Raw genomic sequence first — 21,893 nt, 5'->3', positions numbered from 1 at the left:
AGCGGCTGCCCCTGCCCTCTGCCTTCAGCATACCGCAAAAACGCAGCCTCGACACGTCCCTTCCAACACGGACACCCGTGAGGAAGCCTCCCGCGTGCCCACTGCGCATGCGCAGCGCTGCCACACTCCAGCTGAGGTGGCTATTTCCTCCTCCCGGGCTTTCTCCGGCGAGCGTGAGGGGATGATGCTGTGATTGGTCTGTCTCCTTCAGCCGCTTCCGTGACTCCCCCCTCCCTTTGTTCTCCCGCAGCGCTATCTCCTTCCGGGCGCTGGGAGCGCTCGAGAAGATCCGGATACCGTTAGGGAGACCCCCACCCGCCTTCCGGCCCGCCCTCCTCCCCCCGCGCCTGCCGGACCCCCTATTGCGCAAGCGCACCAGTGGGCGGGAGAAGGGAGGAGGGGCGCGCGGCTCCGGGAGAGGAGGGGGGAAGCCGAAGTTTGTGTGAGGGCGGGGCCGCGCTCGGACTCGCCGCCGGGTGAAGGAGAGAGGGGAGCTGAGTGGGGAACGATGAGCGAACTGGGGGTGAACTGGCAGTCGTGTTCGTGTCGTGGCGGGAGGTGAGGCAGCGGCGAAGGCCCCCGAGTGGGAGGTAGCCGTACGTCCTGAACTGGGGAGTGGGGTCTGTCTCTTGTCCTCAGCAAGATAGGGCGAGCTGTGCCGGGCGGCAGCGGCCGGGAGTCGGGACTGCCGCGGGCCGTTCACCTGCTGCCGGCACGTCTGGTGGCGGCTGGGGCGGTCACGTCCGGTGAGGGGAGGCCGAGGGCTGAAGCGGGGACTGTCTGGTCAGGTTGCAGCGCTGAGCCGGCGACCGGCTCGCTCGCCTGAGACGCCGACGGCCCTTGCCCCGGGGAGCGGCGCCCACCCGCGGAGAGGCCCTAGTGGGAGTGTGGCCCTGAAGCCGCCTGTGGACGGCCCAGGTGAGGGTCACACACAGATCGTGGGGCGAGCTGCGGGCGCTGTCCCGTAGGCTGTGTAAACGGGACAGCCTGCCCCTGAAACGGGGATGTTTTCGTGTGGAGACGTGTGCGCGCTCGTGTGTTGGTTCTGTGAGAGCCAGAACATAATGTTTAACTTGGTAGTCACATGCCCATCAGGCAGTTTCTCTGAAGTGTTTTCAGAGGGTGTTTAGAACAGGAAATGCCAGTACAGGTAGTATGGAGCCGTTTGAAATTTAACACAGCCTCCAAATCCTGTAAACTGATTATTTGCTGTGTTCGTACATGTAAGAATTTCCGAGGCATGTAGGGAGGTGTATGCAAATTGTATGTTTAGCCTCTCATCTAAGTTTATCGTTTGCTTTGATTTTCAATGCAAATAATTTCAAGTCAGCTTTTGAACGGAAATATGTCTCACTCTTTCAACATGTATTTTTCCATTCCCACAGTAAGTCTCAGTTTTTCATATCTCTACTTAATGTTTTACATTACACGTACATGCAAAAATATATTTAAAAAAATCCCTTCTTAACTTTGAAGCTACTGGGATTATTTTAAGAGAGAAAAACTTAATCACATAAACAGCACTGTGCCTGACTGATGCAGTATCCCCTTTCCCCTCTGACTCTAGTATTAACTGTTCTGTTCTTGTATAAGGGTAATTTTAGATGTTAAAATAGTGAAAGCTCATGTTATATAAATGTATAAACTATATATAATGTAATTTATAAGTAAATTAATTATCCTTATCAAATGATACATAGTCCTTTCCTCCCCTAACAAATTATTTCAAAGTAGGATATATTTACTGTTTTCTTTAGGTTTGTTTTTTAAGTTACTTGTGTAAAAAGTTATCCCACTGGACCAGTGGGATGTTGACAGTAAAATATGAAAATGTGCACTTTAATATCAGAAGTTGATAGTGCACGATCTTCGTCAGTCATAGGACATATGTGATGTACTCCTAACAGAATTGTTCAGGTATGAGACCCATGGGACTTCAGGGTCAGAGTATTAGCACTATTGTGTTTTGATTACATTGCTTCCTAAGATCTCAGTATCAACACTTTGATTTTTCCTTGGTTAATGCCTCTTGGTAGAGTAGAACCATTCAGTCACATGAGGGATGTAGTGATGGGAATGAAGTCTGTTCAAAGAGTTATTAAAAATTGTCCTCATGGCTTAAGCAGAAACAAACTGGTGTTAGCCAGGTAAATGAGACTTGAGTTGCGGCTGTAACAGGGACAGCGACTGGATAAGAATTTTAGATGTGTGAACTGAGTGAAATATTGGTGCATAGGTCTTGTACAGATTTTTCATGAAGAAATTTAGGAAGTGTAACGATTCAGGGTTTGTTTTTGTTTTTTCTTTTGGTCAAACCAATAAAATACGTGTTGCCTTGAAGACTATGCTCATATTGCTTTTCCTTGTAACTCAGTTATGTTTTTGTTCCTGGTAACTTAAGAAACAGAACACTTTTTGGGAAGGAGCAGAACTTCAGTGTTTTACACTTCTATTCATGGTCAAGCATCTACAAAGAAAACAACGCATGGTTATAGTTTATGGACACAGTTAACTGGGAAAAGTAGGCAAGTGTGACAATTATGACTGTAGAGATACCTTCTATCTTTCTGAGGTTCAAGAAGGAGTACGTGGTAGTCTCAGAACAAAGCACTTTGTAAAGGAATAGGAAGATGGAGAAACAAAAACCTTCTCTGTTGTTTCTGTGTGATGATTAACTGCAGATGCTGGCCCATGTCATGGGTTTGGAATTTACTCTTTGAGATCTTTACTCAGAGTTCCTATTGTAGCTATTTCTAAAGTTGTCCAGTTATGACAGCCCAGAGATGCTGGGCTGTGAACCTGTTGTTTTGGTTTTGATGCAAACAGGAAAGTTTTTATTGGAACAGCTTAAAAAAAAAATAATAATCTGTGCTTATACAAAACCAGTCTGGGAAAGCATCTACTCTTCTAGTTCTCCCATCTTGAAGGGATACAGAGAAGTGTGCATACAAGAGCAGTCGTTTGGCATATGAGGAACAGTTAAATGGATCAGGGCTGAAGAAGAGAAGGTAAAGGCCTTCAAAATACAAAAAAAGAACCAAACCTGGGTTTAAAACCGTCAGAGATTGGTTGGAAGAATTTCTAGAAGTGATAACCCTCGAACGCTGTTTTTGTCTCTTGGGGACTTAATGAGTTAGTGACTGGAGGCAGAAAGAATGTGTCAGGCCAATACCACTGGCTGGTATACTTGCAAATGGCCCACAAAATCAAGGCTACTGGTTAATTGTCACTGCTAGGAATATAATTTGCTTTCCCCCACTCCCCGCACCATTTTACAGTGGTGTTCTTGTTTCATGTTGTGTGTGTTGTATATAAGTGCTAATGATGAAGGTTATTTTCTCTGGTGTTTCAGATAGTGAGAATTTGCATGTTAACATATTTCCTTGTCAGTTTTTGCAGTGAATAGTATAATTTTCAAAGACAAAGACTGGTGATTACTAAAAGCATTAGGTGTATCTTATGGCAAAAAAGATCTCCTGATATATACAGTTCAACATGATGGTAAAGGTGCAAGGAGACAGGATTTGGCAGGGACCAAAAAAATTGAGTGAACTCTCAAAATACCATCACAGTACAAATCAAATTTTTGTTCTTGACCAAATTTGGCAATTTTAAATGAAAACTTCTGAGCTGAGGAAAACAATAAAATTCTTGTACATTGTTGAAATTTTGATTGATTTCATTCTGTTGAGGAAGAGAGAGTAACCACAGTTTCCATAATGTTGGTTTGCTGCAGAAAACTCTATTTGGTTCCCATCATAAGCATATTACATTGTAATGCATTTAATTATTCTTTCTTCCATTTTTTTTTTGTTTTGTACTGAAATTCATAAGTTTTAACATATATTACTTTAGAAATTGATTTACCACAGTTGTCAGACCATTGAGTAGGTTGCCAGGCTCAGAACAGAAGTGTGAACTTCCAAGCAGAAGCAAAGAAACTGTGTTGCTTAAAAGTAACCTTAGCATTGGGAATGAAAAAGCTTTGCCAGTAGTCATGCAACACACTTCAAGTAGTTGCAAAATGAAGCTAAGAAGATGTAAATAATGATTCTTCAGGCAAATTTCAGAGATACACAGAGCCAACAACTTCTGAACCCATCACAAGTTTCCACCTGATTTGATGGAAGGTCTAGGAGTCTTATAAATGATAATGTACTTACAAAGTACATGAAAACAGGCAGCTGGCTGGAAGAGAGAGACCTTATAAGAAGAAATAAGGAGCAGAGGTGGCAAAATCCCCAAGTAGGTAGAAAACCACATGAGAACTCAGCTGTGAGACATAAAACTATCAGAAGCCAAGCATTGATAGTTTCAGTATTCAGACTTTATCTCCACTGTTTATCTCAACAGTTTTATCTAAATGAGTATCAAAGATTCCTAAACCTAAATCTGCTTGTAGAAGTTACTTGTTTAGGTAAAATAGTGACTGCTGATTTGTAAGCTGATTCAGTGACATTACTTGTTATATTGAAAAGATTGTGATGGTTGCAGTTACTTGTGTGCTAGGGTATAGCAGCAAAACTAGTGGTAACGTGTGTTTCTGCTGACTAGCATGTCTGTTCTTCTAGAAGCTATAGAGGCAAGCGGCTGGAAATTTGTGGCAGGCATATATTTTGTTCCGTAAGGCTGCACAACAAAAGGTGGCCATGTGCTTGTTGAGATCATTGATGACTGAAGAACAGTGTCTGCTCTTCAGAGGTAGGTGAGGTAGGAGAATTTAGGCTTTTAAATGGATGTTGATTTGGAGAGTTCATAGCCTTTGTTGAGTGCCTTTGGTTGGAAACAGTCATCCAAAACTGATCCCTTTAATCTGAAGGCCTTTTTTTTTTTTTTTTTTTTAACAAACTCAGACTTTGATATGCTTGCATGTTGTAAATTTAAAACCAAGATGCTAGTCTAAACTTTGTCTCCTTAGGGCTGTGATGACAAATGGATGACATAAGTTAGTCACATTGCTTATGGCACCATTGGAAGGCTCATCTACAGCGCCCCTCTAGAGAACTCTGTGTCAAGATAGTATTATTTCACAGCTTCTCTCTGTTCCTTGGGTTGAATGACCATTTGGGGGGCGAAAGAGTATAGTAGGGGGACTTGAGTACCCATTTGGTGCGAAGTTCTGGTTGAGAAGTACAGAGAGATCTTTTAGACGGAATACCTTTCTGACATGCCCTTCTTGCTTTTTCTTATACATTTGGATTGTTTGAATTGTTGGAGGAGGAAGTATGTTTAGTTTGACCTATGCAGTTTAAAGAATTAATTTATGGAAAAAGTAATTTAAGATGGTTGGAGTGAAATAATATTTAAGTAGCTTCTGATCTTTCTGGTGGTGTATTTAAATTTTCAGGAAAAGGTGTACTAATGTTGTGGGTACTTAACAGAGGCCATATGAATAAAATATCAGTGTTCTGGAAAATTAGTATCTGGCCCAGATATGAAAACTGTACAATGAATGTATCCTGCAATTTATTAGGATAAGATTGTGTGTGCTTGCCTGGTGTAATAGCTGGAATTGTTTTTATTCACAACTTTGTGAATGTGAAATTATACAGCATCGTAATGAAATGTGACAGTAACATAGTGATAACCCAGAACCATTTTTTAAATTATTTTTTAATTACTATTTTTATTTTTTTGCAGTGAATGATTAACTTTTCTGAAACCCAGCCCAGCAGGTAAATGCTTAGAATCATAGAATAGTTAGGGTTGGAAAGGACCTTAAGATCATCTAGTTCCAACCCCTCTGCCATGGGCAGGGACACCTTGCACTGAACCATATCACCCCAAGACTGCCCAACGTGGCCTTGAACATTGCCAGGGATGGAGCATTCACAGCTTCCTTGGGCAACCCATTCCAGTGCCTCACCACCCTTACAGTAAAGAACTTCTTCCTTGTATCTAACCTGAACTTCCCCTGTTTGAGTTTGAACATATTACCCCTTGTCCTACCACTACAGTCCCTAATGAAGAGTCCCTCCCCAGCATCCTTATAGGCCCCCTTCAGGTACTGGAAGACTGCTCTGATGTCTCCAAGCAGCTTCTCTTCCCCAGGCTGAACAGCCCCAACTTTCTCAGCCTTTATTTGTATGGGAGGTGCTCCAGTCTCCTCCTCCTCCTCGTGGTCCTCCTCTGCACTTGCTCCATGTCCTTTTTATGTTGAGGACACCAGAACTGTACACAATACTTCCAAGCATCCCTGAAATGCAAGACAGAATTACTTTCTAGGAGTTCTTAGTGATTGAGTACTCTTTGTCTTAAATTGTTCTGGAAGAACTCCCTTATTTTGGCTGCTGTATGCTGAGCAATCTCTACATGAAATGAAGACAGCAGGCAACAGGTTTGCTGAATTGCCACTGTTGGTGCGGTACCAGTGCATAAGCAGTTTTGGAGATGAGAGATGTAGTTTATTCAGTTGGGAGACTTGACAGCAAGCCTAGTGTTTCTGCCTCACTGTTTTGATCCTGTTGCTCTTGCCCTCTCAAAGGTAAGAGCACAATGAGGGACACCTCAAGCATGCATTGTCATGCAAATATGCTTCACGCCTTTATGGGTAGCACAGGCCATCTGTACTATTCCAGTCCAGTCTCTTTCCTGTTTTTTCCTCTTCATTGTACCCAGTTTGACATCGCTGATTACCAAATATAGTTCATCTTAACATCAGTTTTGTCTTCTGGGACAGGAGCAGGAGGGGGGAGAAAACGGTACACAATTCTCCATATGGGAAACTATATAAAGTGGAATCAGGAACCCTGTATCACCAATAAAATGCATGCTCAAGCAGATTTTTTAGTATGTCAGGGGGAAGGTTCTTTCTCTGACAAAAATGTATTGGGTCAGTTTTTCAATATGAATAGAGAAATACTAAATCAGAAATCAGTAGAAAGTATTTGGTGGTTGAAAGAGTTCAATGGAAGATTTTTCTGGGTTGTTTGGGTTTGTTTGGCTTTTTTTTTTTAGTTTTTGAAGTTTTGGGGGTGTTGTTTGGTGGGTTGTTTTTTTTTTTTAGTTATATTTCTGATGTTATCCTTAGCAGTTAAAAGTTATGATTCCCTGTGACAGCAGGAGACTTTTTGGGCCAAATAACGCATCATATTACTAAGTGCTTTTGATGTGTGGTATTAGCTTCTTGAATACATTTCTTTTATATGTGTTCATATATATGTATCTGATTACAAACAGCTATACATCTTACATTTTTTACTTGACTCCTCTTTACTGTAGTGATTCATTGTTTTCTATTAATGTACTGTACTGAAACTTTCAAACAAAAAACTGAGATGTTTCAAACAAAAGTTTGAAACTTTTCAAACTTTTCAAACACTTGTGAAAATATTTTCTTGCGTTTAATTGCTCTGTGCAGATACCATGTTAACACTTCTGCATACCTGACTTCAAAGAATCTTTCATCTTTTTCTGTGCTAATCTTTGTTTTACTCTCACTTTCACCTCTGTCCCGATTTTCTTAAGAGTTTGGCCCTTTGTGGAAAAATGGGTGTTACACTGTGGAGCACTTTGACTTTAATGTGGGGGGAAAAAATTGAAATTGATACTCCTTTTAATTAAGGTTCGGATAAGATCTTAAGCTAATACGCGTTTCCAGTTACTCGATACTTTTTTTTTTTTACTTTCTATGTTTATTGAAGTAAACAAAGAAAACAAAATTACCACATGATATTCTGTCAAGGTCAGTTTCCAGTTAGATTGGAGACTTCTTCCTCAGTGCTGTCACAAATCACACTTAATATTTCCAGTATTATTACATCAAATTACTTATGGGTGAGGTACAGTAACATGAGTAAACAAACAAAAACATCTGATTGTACGTGGGGCAGAAGGGACTTTTGGTTAGGTTCCAGTTAGTGATTTTTATACATTTTTTTAATTATTATTATTTTTTATAATGCAGGCAAGTATTAATGTTCCTTTTAAATAAAAGGGCAATAGTTTTAGGGGTGCAAGATTGCCTGCAGGTATTTTTGGAAGTCATGCGATTTGTTTCTGTGGTATCCCAACTGTACAATACTCGTAGAACTTTTTGCTAATGTGGTGTTGGTCGTTCTGAGCTGGGAAAAGTTAGCTTTTAATTTACCCAGTGTTCCAGTTAGAAACTTTATTGTTGTTTTTTAATGCTGCTCACCAATCTTGAAAGGCTTGCACAGTTGACAAAGATTATAGTGAGAAGTCTGCCTATTTCACATGTTTGTAAAATTTAAGTGAATATTTTGGTTGTAATGTGAGGCCATAATTTCAATCCCCCCCCCCCCCCTTTTTTTTTCCTCTCCACAAATACGCAGCCTTTATTGTTTTCCTTTAACTTTATTCTGCTCTGTGCAGTTACTTAAAATTTTTGTGTAGTGATTAAATAGTTATGCTAAACTGATTGAACAGTCCATTGTTATGAGGTGATGACTGCATGGGCTTTATATATGCCTGTGATGTTTCGGATGATGAGTCATTTAGCCTTAAACATGCACCTTCAGCAATAAGAGAAACAACTGCTGGAATTCAAAAATCTTAGAATCGGTTATTGGGGCATCTACTGGAATACTCTTGCTTTGTTATTTGCTATGTTTTTCAGGATGCTGTAAGAATACAACCAGGCTAATAAAGTATTTATGTGATATTTAATACAAATTTTTGAAAGCTGAGTATTAGCTGACAATCTGTACATTTTAGTAATCTTCAGGCACAGAAATATGTATTGGTTTGTGTGATTTGCTAGGATATTGAAATCAAAACCATCTTAGGCTTTCAAGTGTTGGATAAAAACACTTGGCAGTCTTTTTATTAAGACTTGGAGATTCAGAGACAGAAAATTCATGTGATATGTGTTCTTTTTATAAGCAGTTGCATATCATTAGCACAACCATTAGAGTAATTTTATCATGGTTTTTAGAGGTCTAGTAAGTTAGAAGAGAAATGATTATGACATAAAATACTTTTTTTTTCACCTTTAAAACAACTTTTAGGTGGTAGTTGTTTCTTTTCTTCTTCCCTGGTTATTGTTGCACCTACCTTTAGGTTAGGAGGTTGTTTTGCCCATGATCCCTTTCCTGACCTTGGAGGATTTAACCTTTTGGAAACTGTATTTTTATATTTTCTGGTTTTTTTTCTTTTTTTTTTTTCTTATTTCAGATTCACTGGAAAGAGAATGAAATAAACATGGAGTCTTCTAAACTGGAATGTATTTCATGGGTCACAGTTAAAAGTAAAAAGAAGATGGAACAGAATGAGAGAACAGGAATATAACTACTGTTAAGAACTTTCCATTTTTTAAATATAATACAGCTGGTGATTTATAGGAATACTTAATTGATATCACCGGAAGGAGAAGTCAGTTACTGTGCTATTTGCTTAATAAGAACTTCTGATAACTTTTTCACACGTTTTAAACTTAACTGGACACCTTTTGGTTTTCTTTGAGAGTTAAAGATTTTATACATCTGTATTTTGACTGAGACACTGATCATGGTAGGTGGCTGACAGCAGCTCCTGGAAACGGACTTAAACCTGTGACTGGTTACTGTTGTATAGAGCTGAATGGAACACCATGATTTTAGAGTAATTCTCATAGGACCTTCTTCTTTGCCTTGCACCCATCGTACCCTTAATTATTTAAGTGTAAATATTGCAGTTACAAAGACTAAAAAATAATGGCATGGGTGAAATTCTTAAGAAAACCTGGGGGTAACCTTGGAAGAGTTTATCAGCCTGGAAGTATACTGTCCCTGGCCCCTACAAAAGGCTTATTAAATGAACCAGGACAAAACAGCTGCTTTCTTAATAGTGCTGTTCAGGTAAGAAAACAACTTGTTTTATTAACAGTTTTGCTTTTATAGCAGCTTAGATGGTCACAGTAGGGAAAGTGTTCTTTTGGCAATGCTGTTCTTATAATTCATATTGCAGTATGTGTATTCTACAGGAAATTTCAATAGTGTTAAATTCAGTTCTTGGTTAAACTTCTTAATGATTCCAAGTGAGACAGAAAAGCATGTCTGTGTGGAATCGATTTTCCTAAGGCAAGGGGAGGAAGGAAATGTGGCAACTGTAGAAAAGACTACTCCATGGAAATAATCATATTTAATATTTAATTTCAAGAAATTGAGTATTAAGTATTTAATTTTGCAAAAGATTACAGTGTTGTTTTGTTTGCATGCTTTAAGAATATCAGAAATACTTCCATTTTGTATCTGGAAACTCATGACTCATTAACTTTAAAACTTGCTGCTGAATTTTTAAACTAATGTTTCTGTCAAACATAAGTTTGTTACCTATCAAAATCTGAGATATTTTTTAATGTGGGGCAGTCAGTACTACTATTTGTATTGAATAGGACACTGTTTTTATTAAAATACTCTTTTCTCGAAATTAGCACAAGCCTGTTGTTCTGGGACATACCAGAAGATGCATGTATAGCTGAAAGCTTTGATTCTAACAGGAAAGACTGTAGTGATAGGATAAGCGGGAATGGTTTTAAAGTGAAACAGGTAAAGTTCAGGTTAGATATAAAAAGTTCTTTACTGTGAGGGTGGTGAGGCACTGGAACAGGTCGCCCAAAGTGATAAATGGCCCATCCCTGGCAGTGTTCAAGGCCAGCTTGGATAGAGCCTTGGGCAACATGGTCTAGTGTGTGGTCTCCCTGCCTGTTTCAAGGGGTTTGGAACTACATGATCTTAAAGTCCTTTCCAAACCTAAGCATTCTATGATTCTATGAATTAGAGAAGGAGATAAATTTGATACCAAAGAAATGTGATTTAGATTTCTTTTACTGTTTGTATGCATGTGTATTACTCGCCAAGTTCTTGCATGTGTTTGTTTACATACTGCTCTGAGCAGAAATTGAAAAAATGGTGGCTCTTCAGATGTCTTGGGAATAGTGACAATATCTGGTGAAAAATTGATATTTTACAAGCCTACTTATGACAGGGAATATAGGGATCTACTTAATTCTCTGGCAGAGCAATGCTAGTCTTTATACAGTCTGCAAATTGGTATACCATGAATAACTAAGTTTATATTGTAGTCTTTTTTTTAAATTTGGAAATTAACAGCAGCAAGTTTCTAGACTCTGTAAATAAAGAACAGAACAAAGTACTTTTTTGTAATGCTTAAACTTTGGACCTAATTGTTATCAAATTGTACAGAATTATTTACCAAACTGGCAAGAGCTATGAATAGCTGCATTGGCTTCCTTCAAAAGAAAACCACAACACTCTAGTTCTTAAAAACAGTATGGATTTAAGCATAGGAAATTGGAAAGATCTGTATGTGGTGTGTATAGCAACTGCATAAACTTAAAATATATGTAATAGATTTAGTAGAAAGAGTTTGCTGTTTTACATTCAGTGGGAACAGCCTGACCTATTTTCTCTTGCAGTTTTGCTGTTTTCACTTAGAGTGACCTAAAAATAAATTCTAAATAATTTTTAGTTATAGTTTCAGAGAATCCTACTACTTCACATCCTATTGCTGTTTGTGAAGCAGTGGCTGATTGGTGACTGCTGTTTTGCAAGGAGGAATGTGTTGCTTCTAACTCTACGTTCACCCTTTAGAACTGAGTTTCAGATATTAATTTTCAAATGCATCCTAATTATTTTTAGATTTTATATTTATAGATAGGATTGAGGTTTTTCACCTGGATATGCACTTGTTACTGTGCCTCTTGGAATTTATTTCTGAGGGGGAAGAGGAAGTTTGTGGGTTTTTTTTTTAATTCTCAGCTTTCTGAACTACTGCACAGATTATGTACTTAAGACGTCAGCTACTGAAAGTAGTGTGTGTAGCCAATCTGACATTACCCTTATACAAATAAAAAGTAGAAACAGGCCTGATTAAGCCCCAGGGTTAGTTTGATATGTGGAAAAACAAATACATTACAGCAGTTGTTCTAGTAACAGACCATAAGAATGTAGTATAGATTTAACCCAAAATAATGCTTGCATTTTACCCAGCAGTTCAGTTTCCATATTTTTTATTCTTTATTTGAAAGAAAGTACGAAAGGAGGGAGGGGGAATGAGAAAGAGAACCATAGCTACCTTCTTCTTTTGTAAAGCCATAAGAAGTCTTAGAATCTCTGTACACAGTTTAGCTTGCTACTTGTTTCCGTAAGAGTGCTTCACCTCTTTTTCCACACATGGTCTGCCATTGTTTCACAAAGTTTAAACAGATCTAAATTTTGAGTGGTAAATGCAACTGCATTTCCACTATTCACCAAGCTAATGGAAAAGGACCATAATTCTTGTAGCAGTATGATGCTCTAGTAGTACATTATATGAAATTAAAAAAAAAAAAACAAAAAATAAATTACTGTATGTTATTGTTTTAAACATAGAACTTTCAGAACTCATTACTTCTGTTCTGTGAAACTTTATTTTTATAGGTGTTGTGGCAGCTTGACGTTTTTCGACGAAGTTTAAGAGGTTTAACTGGACATGTGTGTCAGGGAGATGCGTGCATATTTTGTGCTTTGAAGGTAAAGAATAATTTTTGGAAGACTTATCTTTCAAAATGAGGGGAAAAATAAGTAATTGTCACAAATCTATATTCCTGTCATGTATATGTCTGGTTGACTTAAGTCATTCTTGTGTGAATATACAATTTAGAGTTAAGGATACTTGAAACAAATATTGTGTTTAAAGAAGGTATTTTACAGTACAGAAATTTGTCTGCTTATACATGAAATGGTTTTCCTATTTAAAGACAGACTTACTTGAAAATTTCTAGCTAGCCTCTTGGAGATATTTTTATGTACATATGCTTTTGTTCTTTCCTGTAGTGTTTGAAAACAGTTCTTTTACAATAACTATCTTACTGTCTGTTAAGTACTCAAGATTCTTTTTATTCTGTAGTTCATGATGATGGTGGAGAATATAATTGTTCAGTTTAGAAGTAATGAAAGGAAGGTAGTAGTACTGGAAAACTAATGAAAGCTGGTACCTTTTTTGTGTGTAGTGTAGAAAGTAAGTCAGATCTGCATATCTTTACTAGCGCATAAAACTTAACGCTTCAGACCATTTTGTTAACTCATCTGAAGTCTGTCAAATTCTGTTATATTCTTACTGCTTTGGCTGTCTGCAGTTACTAGGGAAATAGCTGCAAGCATACCTCTTTCATTTGGGTATAAATACCAATGAAGAAACACAGGTATGTTTTTAGTAGTATGTGCTTTCTACTTTTACTGCAGTTTGAAAATAAAGACACTTCTGGGGTTCCTATACAGGGCTGTAGAATGTTCTTTAAATACAGTAGTAGATATAGTAATATACAGAACTGGGAATTGTTCATCTGTAGGGAGCTTAAAAGGAAAACATTATTTGAAAATGTAGCTAACTGAGGAAGTGTTTTTTTGATGATGCTAAATTGTAGGTGAGAATAAACCCAAGTATTTTCGAATTTATTCTTAGGGAGTTTCACAGACTGAAATGTATTACTTGTACATAAAGTCCAGATCATAACTCAGGCATTCCTGTGTTTTCAGAAAAAAATCTGTGTCTGTCTTGGGATTATATCTTCAGTTTCCTAGAGTTTTGTGTGTCCAGAGATTCATGTCTCTATCTGATATAATACATAGTAAATTTTATGATCTTTTCCTTTTGATTTGACCGATATTACATGTGAAGTTCACACACAGTCTTCCAAGTTGCGCTGTAACCACCTTTAAGAAATAAAGAGGGATTGGTGCATGGCAATTGCTGGAATGTGTGTGTTACACTACATAGTCTTAATGACTAATCATATAGCTGAAATTATAGTAAAAATAATGTAGTCACTTCAGTGTGCTCAAACATGAAGAAGGAAGTGTGGTGTGTTGCAGTTGAACCTGTTAGTAAGGAATTGCTCTATTCTAAGGGTGCGCTTGTGAAGACCAGGTGCTGCTTTTTTTTCAAGCAGAACATACCACTTGCTGTACCTTAATATCCTCTCTCTGTATTTTTTTGGGTTCCAGTATGAATAAGGTTAAGGTTTGCATCACTTGAAGTCACTTTCCAAAGCAGTACCCTAGCTTCAGCTGCTTCATAAGGCAGCTGTAATTGAGGACTTGAAATTTTCTTTATTCTTTCAAGTATCTGTTCTTGAGGGATTGCTTACTGCCATTATGCATCTCCATGTGTTATTTGTCTAAACAGCTTACTGTACCTGAATATTTTGCGTTGCCTGGACAGTCTTCCTATTTTGATCAATTCCCAAGAATGCTGTTAAACAGTGGTATTGCTGCCTGTTCTGAAATTGGTTAAAATGGAATTAGTTATTTTTTTTTAATAGTATAGAATCATAGAATACGGTTGGAAAGGACCTTAAGATCATCTAGTTCCTACCCCCCTGCCATGGGCAGGGACATGTCACACTAAACCATGTTACCCAAGGCTCTGGCCAGCCTGGCCTTGAACACTTTATAACTCCATGGCCAGTAGCCTAGGTACTGAACTCAAAACATTGTAGTTAACACATTTGGCAGTATCTGTCCTCAGTCATTATGTCAACTGTTTATTTTTATTTCTTGGCTTTTTAGAGATACTGGTTGAGTGTTTCTGTTTGTTCTATGTTCAGAACCTACGGTGTTTTGATTTTCATGCAGTGTATATACTGGATGAAGATGCATTTTGGTAACTTGGGTTGTTTTCTGTTTTTAGTGTGGGGTTTTGGCTTGGTTGTTTTTTTTTTCTTTGCGGTCTTGGGCTATTTTAACCATTCTTGTTCCCCAGAAAAGGATGTTATTTTATGTAAATCGGCCTTTCCTGTGAACTGCATAGCAAATAAATTCTGGTTTCCTTCAGTTCAATCCATTTATCTTTTTCTTTCAGAAATTCAATATGCTCTTTTCTTTTCTGGATAACACTGGGACTTGGACAATGCAGGCCGCTAAAATGAGCATACGTATCTGCATAACTGCTTATCTGTACTTTTTTTAAATCTGGACATGTAAGGCTGTGTTGCATATAAAAAATGACCTACCAGCCAAAAAGAGAAGTGATAAATGTTTTAAAAGCAGAGTTAACTTGTATTATCAGATCTGTTTAAAACTTAATTTTGAATGTTTACACGAGATACCAACTGTAATTTTTATGAGTAGTACATGCTTTTTGTTATGGAGGGAAGTTTAAATATTTGACAGACACCCTGGAACGAATCATGGTTAAAACACTACTTTGTGTTAGCACTGAAACTTGGCTTATCTCTTGTGTCTTTGCCTTCTGTCCAACAGGTTGTTTTTTAATTAAGGCCTATGTGAAAAATGCAGATCTTTATTTATATTTCGCATGGCTTCTCTCTATTTGTTTTGTCTTTATTCTCTTCTTTTTTTTTCCAAATTTTGGCTTAAAATTCTTGACAGTGGAATACACCCTTTAATATCTGCAAATGTTTTCTCATTTGTTTAAGGTCTTTTAAATTCCATTTTTTTTCAAAATCAACTTCCCTTACTTGCTAAATGATAAGGCCACTTGCATACATATCTCTGCCAAAAAGAGTAGTAGCAGCCAACTACCTCTTCTGGGAAATTAATTAAAAATCAAGTGCGATTTATCCTCATGTTCTGGATCTGCAGATACTAACCTTTTCTGTTTGTATTGTGTGCACTGGTTCAGCAGAGAGCTGAGTAAGGATTATAAGCATTCTATCTAATTTATGTGAGGTTTTTTGCATATCCATAATTTAAATAACGATACAATCCTGTCTGTAGTTGTTACTTTATAAGTGGTGGGCTTTAAAATAATCTGAGTGGCATTACATTATGCCTCAAGAAATGCACATCATCTGTAAAGATGAGATATGTATGCATGAACCACTATTCCAGAAATAGCATTAAAAAAGCTGTACATTTATGGACCAGGGCTTGTGTTGCTTCTGGAGGTCAATCACTTGCACTTCTATATGCTTCTATGTTGTTTTCCTATTGGATCTAAGTTAAGTTTGGTAGCATAACTTATTATAATGGAATATGGAACAGAACAGGGAACCTATGTAACCTCTAAGATAAAGTGGTAGCTTCTAAAGTTGCATAGATTAATAAACATTTACAATATTTGCTGCTTAGGCATGCTGTGTAAGAACTGGTGTATTTGTGTAGAACTGTAATGTTTAGTCAAATGACTACTAAAGCTAAGTAATTGTATTTCCTTCTAGGCAATATTTTCACAATTTCAACACAGTCGAGAAAAAGCACTCCCATCAGATAATATGCGACATGCCCTGGCAGAAAGTTTTAAGGATGAACAGCGTTTCCAGCTTGGATTCATGGATGATGCAGCAGAATGCTTCGTTAAGTATTCTTTGTAATAGCTGAGTAGAATTATGTTAGTTTTGTGAATGCCAAGCTGGCTGCTTGTTTTGTCGCTCCAGGCTCACAGGTAGGATACAAGTGATGTAATACTACAAACCTCCTTTATGCCAGTTTAGGGGAACAGGCACATGGAGTTAAGTGTCTGGTAATGTGGGGTAGAGTAATTTGCTCCATACTCCCTAACTCTCTTGGGCAGAGGGATATGTGAAATATGGTTACTGCAGGAGGTCACTGAGGATGATGAGCTCTCAGTCATTGATAAAAGTTCATGAATGGAGAGAAGGGTTTTCTTCGAGGGAGAAGAGGTGTCTATGGATTTGAATATATAGACTGTTCCTCCAAGAGTTCTTTCATCAGTTATTGAAATGTATCCCATTGCAACTAGCCACCTTGTTTCTAAAGTCTTCTGAAGAAGATATTTTCATTTTCTTATCCAAGAATGAACAAATACATGAAGATCTTGACTCTTGCATGAAGTGTCTCCCTGAAAAACATGAGCCATTACTGTTGCTGAAAATCGTGTAGAACACTGGTAAAGAGGCCTTTCTAAGAAGTCCTTTGTTAGACTATGAAAATTGTTCAGCATTAAAAAAAATGGGATCATTTAAAATAAAATGGGATCTGGACAGGCTCTGTTGATGGGCTGTGGCCAGTGGCATGAGGTTCAACAAGGTGAAGCGCTGAGTCCTGCATTTGAACCACAACAACCCCATACACTGCTACGGGCTTGGCAAGAGTGGCTGGAAAGCTGCTTGGTGGAAAAGGACCAGAGGGTGCTGATAGACGGAGCTGAACATGAGCCAGCTTGTGCCCAGGCAGCCAACCAGCATCCTGACCTGTATCAGAAATAGTGTGGCCAGTAGGGCCAGGAAGTGATCATCCCCCCATACTTGGCACTGGTGAGGCTGCATCTCAAATCCTCTGTGCAGTTCTGGGCCCCTCGCTGCAAGACAGACATTGAGGTGCTGGCAGGTCCAGAGAGGGGCTGCGGAGCTTGTGAAGGGTCTTGAGTATAAGTCTGACAGGGATCAGCTGAGGGAACTGTTTTAGTCTGAAGAAGAGAAGGCTCCAGGGGGGACCTGAACACTCTCTACAACTACCTGAAGGGAGGTTATGTAGTGAAATGGGTGTCAGTATCTTCTGCCAAGTAACAAGGGATAGGACAAGAGGTAGCGGCCTCAAGCTGCGCAAGGAGAAGTTTAGATTGTGTATTAGGAAAAATTTCTTCACGGGGAAAGGTGGTCAGGCTTTGGAGCAGGCTACCTAGGAAAGTGGTGGAATCGCCATCTGTGGAAGTGTTTCAAAAAATATGTATATAAGGCCCTCACTGATAATGGTTTAGTGGTGGTCTTGACAGTCCTGGAGTAATGGTTGGACTTGATGATTTTAAAGGTCTTTTTCAACCTAGTTGGTTCCATGATTCCATGAAGAAATATATCACTATTAACCTTCAGGCACAAAGTTGAGGGACAGAAGATATAGTTGCTACTTTGAATACTTTCAGCTTTGGACATTCATGTGAGTATCCACAGATGGATACCTACCTGCTAGATGGGTTTTCACATGCATACAGAAAAACATAAAAACATGAAGAACTGAGACAGAGGCCTAATCTAAAAAAAACATTTCAGATATTGCATGCAATGACATTAATATCATATCTTACTATAAGAGCAGCTTTTTAATTTTTTCTTGATGATGCACTTCCTCCAAAGAAGAATGCACTCTGGAAGAACAGGTACATAACTGTTTTTTTATGCTGTTTTGTTAATGAATGGAAACCTTAAGGTGAAGAGAATTCCCATTGGACTGTGAATAGGAAGGGTTATTAAATACACATTAGACTTACAGATGGACTATTTGGAGCCAAGGGGAGTAGTTGGAGTATTAAACTGTAATTTTAATGTTGCTCCTATATTCTGACGTTATCAGTTGAGTTTATATTTACATTATTATTTCTATTTAGGAAAACATCCTTGAGAGGATCCACTTTCACTTGGTGCCAAACAGTGAAACAGATATGTGCACTTCAAAATCCTGTATTTCTCATCAGAAGTTTGCTATGACACTGTATGAACAGGTCAGACCTTTATTTGATTTCTTTAACAAATAATTGGTTTCCACTGTCCTGAGTAAATAAAAAGTATTTTTATTTTTGTAGTGTGTATGTCATACTTGTGGAGCATCATCAGACCCATTGCCTTTTACGGAATTTGTGCGTTATATTTCTACCACAGCCCTGTGGTAAGAGCTTTTATTCTTGTATATCGTTTTTTATATACACCCTTTCAAGAATAAGCAAAGCATACCAGAGAAATGCTGTAATTGTTAAAAATGGATGTGTGTTCCTTTGTTAAAATGTTTATTTGAGATATGGTCCAAAAATAACATTTGAATTTCAAAACCAAGATTTAGAGAGAACTTGACAAAATGTATTGCTACTGTGTTATCACTTTATCTTTCCTTTTTAGTTGAAAGATAGAGTTGAGATTTGACTGAAATCTCTTAACTCTTAAGAAGGGATATCAACAGTTATTTCCATTTATTTTTTAACAGTAATGAAGTAGAAAGAATGGTGGAGAGGCATGAACGTCTCAAGCCAGAAATGTTTGCGGAACTGCTGCAGGCAGCGAATACTAGTGATGACTACAGAAATTGTCCTGTAAGTAACCAAAGATGTTGCATTACTTCAAGACACAAGGGACAACTTTCTAAGATAATACATTGGACTAAAGTATTCCCTGAAAAGTAGGATTACCTGTGGCCACTTCTACACAGCCCAACTTAGGGGGAAAAAAATTAAATTTCTATTTTATTTAAATTTATATTGTATTGTTCCGGTTACAGATAAACATTGTATGTAGGTGCGAGTGGCCTGTTTAGACAATTATTAGGTTTGTGTTTTATTCCTCAGTTCATGTTTAACCTGGTTAGTTGGAACAGGTGTATTTTCCGGAGTGAAGCTGCTGTAGTTCATATACACTGACAGCCCAACAACATTAATTTTTAATTGAAAGAATTGTGTGCTTCTGCTGACAAAAATAATCTCTTTTCGCTTATTCTATGTAACATATCTCTTTCTCTGCATAAATACTGTTAATTTAGGAACCATAGAAAAGTACACAAGAACACAGAGTTAAGCTTGAATGATTAAATGGATGAGGAACGAAAGAGAAAATGTGATGGTGACTTAGATGTTTTGGAGGTTTCTGTTTTAAGGTGGTGATTGGATGTGGAAGTTTAGCTGTAGTCTTCATCAGACTGTGTTTTTTTTTATCATGAATTTTATCCTTAAATTGTTAGAAACAAACACCATAATTTGAGAATTTGAGCGCATAATTTGGGAAGCTGTAGAGTTGTATTATTGCACTATTTCTTGTCTAGTAACTCAACTTTGGACTTCCATTTTTTTAAACATCTTTGTTTTCCCTCCCATCACATTTTTTTTTTCCCTTTCTCTAGAGTAACTGTGGTCAAAAAATAAAAATTCGCCGTGTTCTTATGAATTGTCCTGAGATTGTCACAATTGGTTTAGTCTGGGATTCAGAACACTCTGACCTGACAGAAGAGGTTATGCGGAATCTGGCAACACAACTTTATCTTCCTGGGGTATCTGATCTAAGACTTACTATTTGCTCATTCTAGATCTTTATTTTACACATGTATTATGTATATGTAAATATAGTAAAAATAAACTTATACTTTTTTTTTTTTGAAAAGCACAATTAAACTTCAAAGTTCATGTCTACTTTCACCATTTTATAATGTGCTGTTTAACTTAGTGTCTGAGAGGAAAAAGTCCATTCAGAAGTATAGTTTTTGTGCCTAGGTACAGCATTTAATGTAGATGAATTCCTAGTTGAAAGTCTAGAAATATTATGTCCAGTTTGACATTTGTGGAATTATTTCAAAGCATTGTTGTTTTACCCTTTGAACTATGCAAAAACAAATATTAAAATAGATCTAATAAGTACAAAAATAATTATTTTACTGATGAAAAATTCTATAATGCAACAGTGTATTTGATACCAATTGTCACGCTGAAATGCCAGTAGTAGGTTTGAAAACTGAGGCTAAATGTTTTACACATTTTGAAATATATAACCATCTTTATAGCTGTTTTATAGAGTTACAGATGAAAATGCCAAAAATAGTGAACTTTTTCTAGTGGGAATGATTTGCTACACAAGCAGACATTACTGTGCCTTTGCCTTTCACACCAAGAGTTGCAAATGGGTGCTGTTTGATGATGCAAATGTAAAAGAGGTAAATATTTGTTTTACTGCTACCCAATTTCATGATCTTTACTTTAATATGTTCCTCTGACACAAGACTTGAAACAAGAGAAACAAATATCTCTAATAAAATTAACTTTTAGTTTTGTAAATGAGTTTCACAGATTTTTAGAATTGATTTCACTATTTTCCAGTTCTGCCTTCCAAATACCAACTATTTCAGAATATTAATGAATTTATCTACAGTTAATCATATTTGTGCTTCTTTTACTGAAAAAGAAGCCCTTATTACTGGCAGCAGTATTCACAGTGTTGATGTGGTTGTTAGCCCATGTAGTACAGGTTCTGGCTTTTTTCTGCAATTTACATAAACTCTTGTGACGAATGTTGAATCTTAATGTATCTTTGGAATTAGGCATTAGAATTGCTAATAAATTATTCTTCCCATAATTGGGTTCAATGATGATGATAAAGTTTTGGGGGGGTTGTTTTGATATTTATTTTTTTTTTGTTTGGATTATTTTAATTTTTTTTTTGTTTGTTTAGATCGGAACAAAATGGAAAGATGTGGTCTCCCGGTGCATTCGATGTCACTTTCAGCCACTGTTGCTTTTTTATGCTAACCCAGATGGCACAGCTGTATCTCCAGAAGATGCTCCAAAGCAGATTATTCACTGGTCTCAATGTAAAGCAGCAGCAGGAAATAGCAAAAACTTGGGTAATTAAGATTTTTGTTTTCAACATTTTTTTTTTCCAGTAGCTGTATTAACTGTACTTCTGAAATGGGGATTAAAAAGGAGAATGTAATGGATTAGCTGCTTTGTTCTTAAATACTTCAGTTCCTAATTATCTAAAAGGTCTCAAAAGAAAAGAGATTAGTGTATATATGCAATACTAGAACTGTTTCTTTTGTGTCTGATAAAGGAATGTAAATTGAGACTCATGGATAATGAGGAATAGAGTTTGCTTTGTAGATTGATCATAGTTACTTTATAATCATTTCAGAAATTCCAGATGAAAAATGTGTGTTTGTGTATGCAGATGTTATGTGTCTATTGATACATTTAAAATACCTTCAAAAATGCTATAAAAAGATAAATGCTATACAAAAGAAAAAGCTTCATACACATAGAAAGATCTATTTGGAGCATGTGTGTTTGTGCGCAAGTCAGAATGTTGGGAAAAAATCAGGAGGAGCTGCAGGAAACTTTTCTCCAGGATTCATAAAGCATAGGCCTCTATGTAAGAAGCCAATTCTGTTGGTTCTGTAGTTTGTGGGTTTTGTGGATTTATTTTGCGGATTTTTTTTTTGGGGGGGGGTGGGGCTTGGACTTTGTGGTGGTAGTATTTTTTTGGGGAAGGGTTTATGTTTTGTTTT

General features: G+C 37.5%; 1 protein-coding gene and 1 long non-coding RNA gene across 2 annotated transcripts in view; one reads left to right on the top strand and one right to left on the bottom strand.

Moving 5' to 3' along the window:
• Positions 1 to 6,462: 6,462 nt before the first annotated feature.
• USP53 (ubiquitin specific peptidase 53) overlaps positions 6,463 to 21,893 on the top strand; it is a 32,874-nt gene continuing 17,443 nt past the window's right edge. Inside the window, exons 1-10 of the mRNA XM_062627577.1 lie at positions 6,463 to 6,701; positions 9,136 to 9,797; positions 12,381 to 12,473; positions 16,124 to 16,258; positions 18,247 to 18,360; positions 18,442 to 18,524; positions 18,837 to 18,942; positions 19,743 to 19,889; positions 20,397 to 20,546; positions 21,062 to 21,233. Of these exons, the coding sequence (XP_062483561.1) occupies positions 9,654 to 9,797; positions 12,381 to 12,473; positions 16,124 to 16,258; positions 18,247 to 18,360; positions 18,442 to 18,524; positions 18,837 to 18,942; positions 19,743 to 19,889; positions 20,397 to 20,546; positions 21,062 to 21,233 (1,144 nt within the window). The 5' untranslated portion in view covers positions 6,463 to 6,701; positions 9,136 to 9,653. The remainder of the gene's footprint in view (positions 6,702 to 9,135; positions 9,798 to 12,380; positions 12,474 to 16,123; positions 16,259 to 18,246; positions 18,361 to 18,441; positions 18,525 to 18,836; positions 18,943 to 19,742; positions 19,890 to 20,396; positions 20,547 to 21,061; positions 21,234 to 21,893) is intronic.
• On the bottom strand, positions 6,990 to 7,622 carry LOC134168167 (uncharacterized). Its single transcript, XR_009966453.1, has 2 exons — positions 7,320 to 7,622; positions 6,990 to 7,272 (listed from the first exon to the last, which is right to left on the bottom strand). It is a non-coding gene; the product is annotated as an uncharacterized LOC134168167 (long non-coding RNA).

Source organism: Pezoporus occidentalis, unplaced genomic scaffold (genome assembly GCF_034315485.1).
Source record: "Pezoporus occidentalis ecotype Australia unplaced genomic scaffold, CSIRO_AGI_Poc_V1 ctg302, whole genome shotgun sequence".
NCBI lineage: Eukaryota > Metazoa > Chordata > Aves > Psittaciformes > Psittacidae > Pezoporus > Pezoporus occidentalis.
Note: the sequence above shows the minus strand (reverse complement) of the source record. Positions and strands in the feature narration are given on the sequence as shown.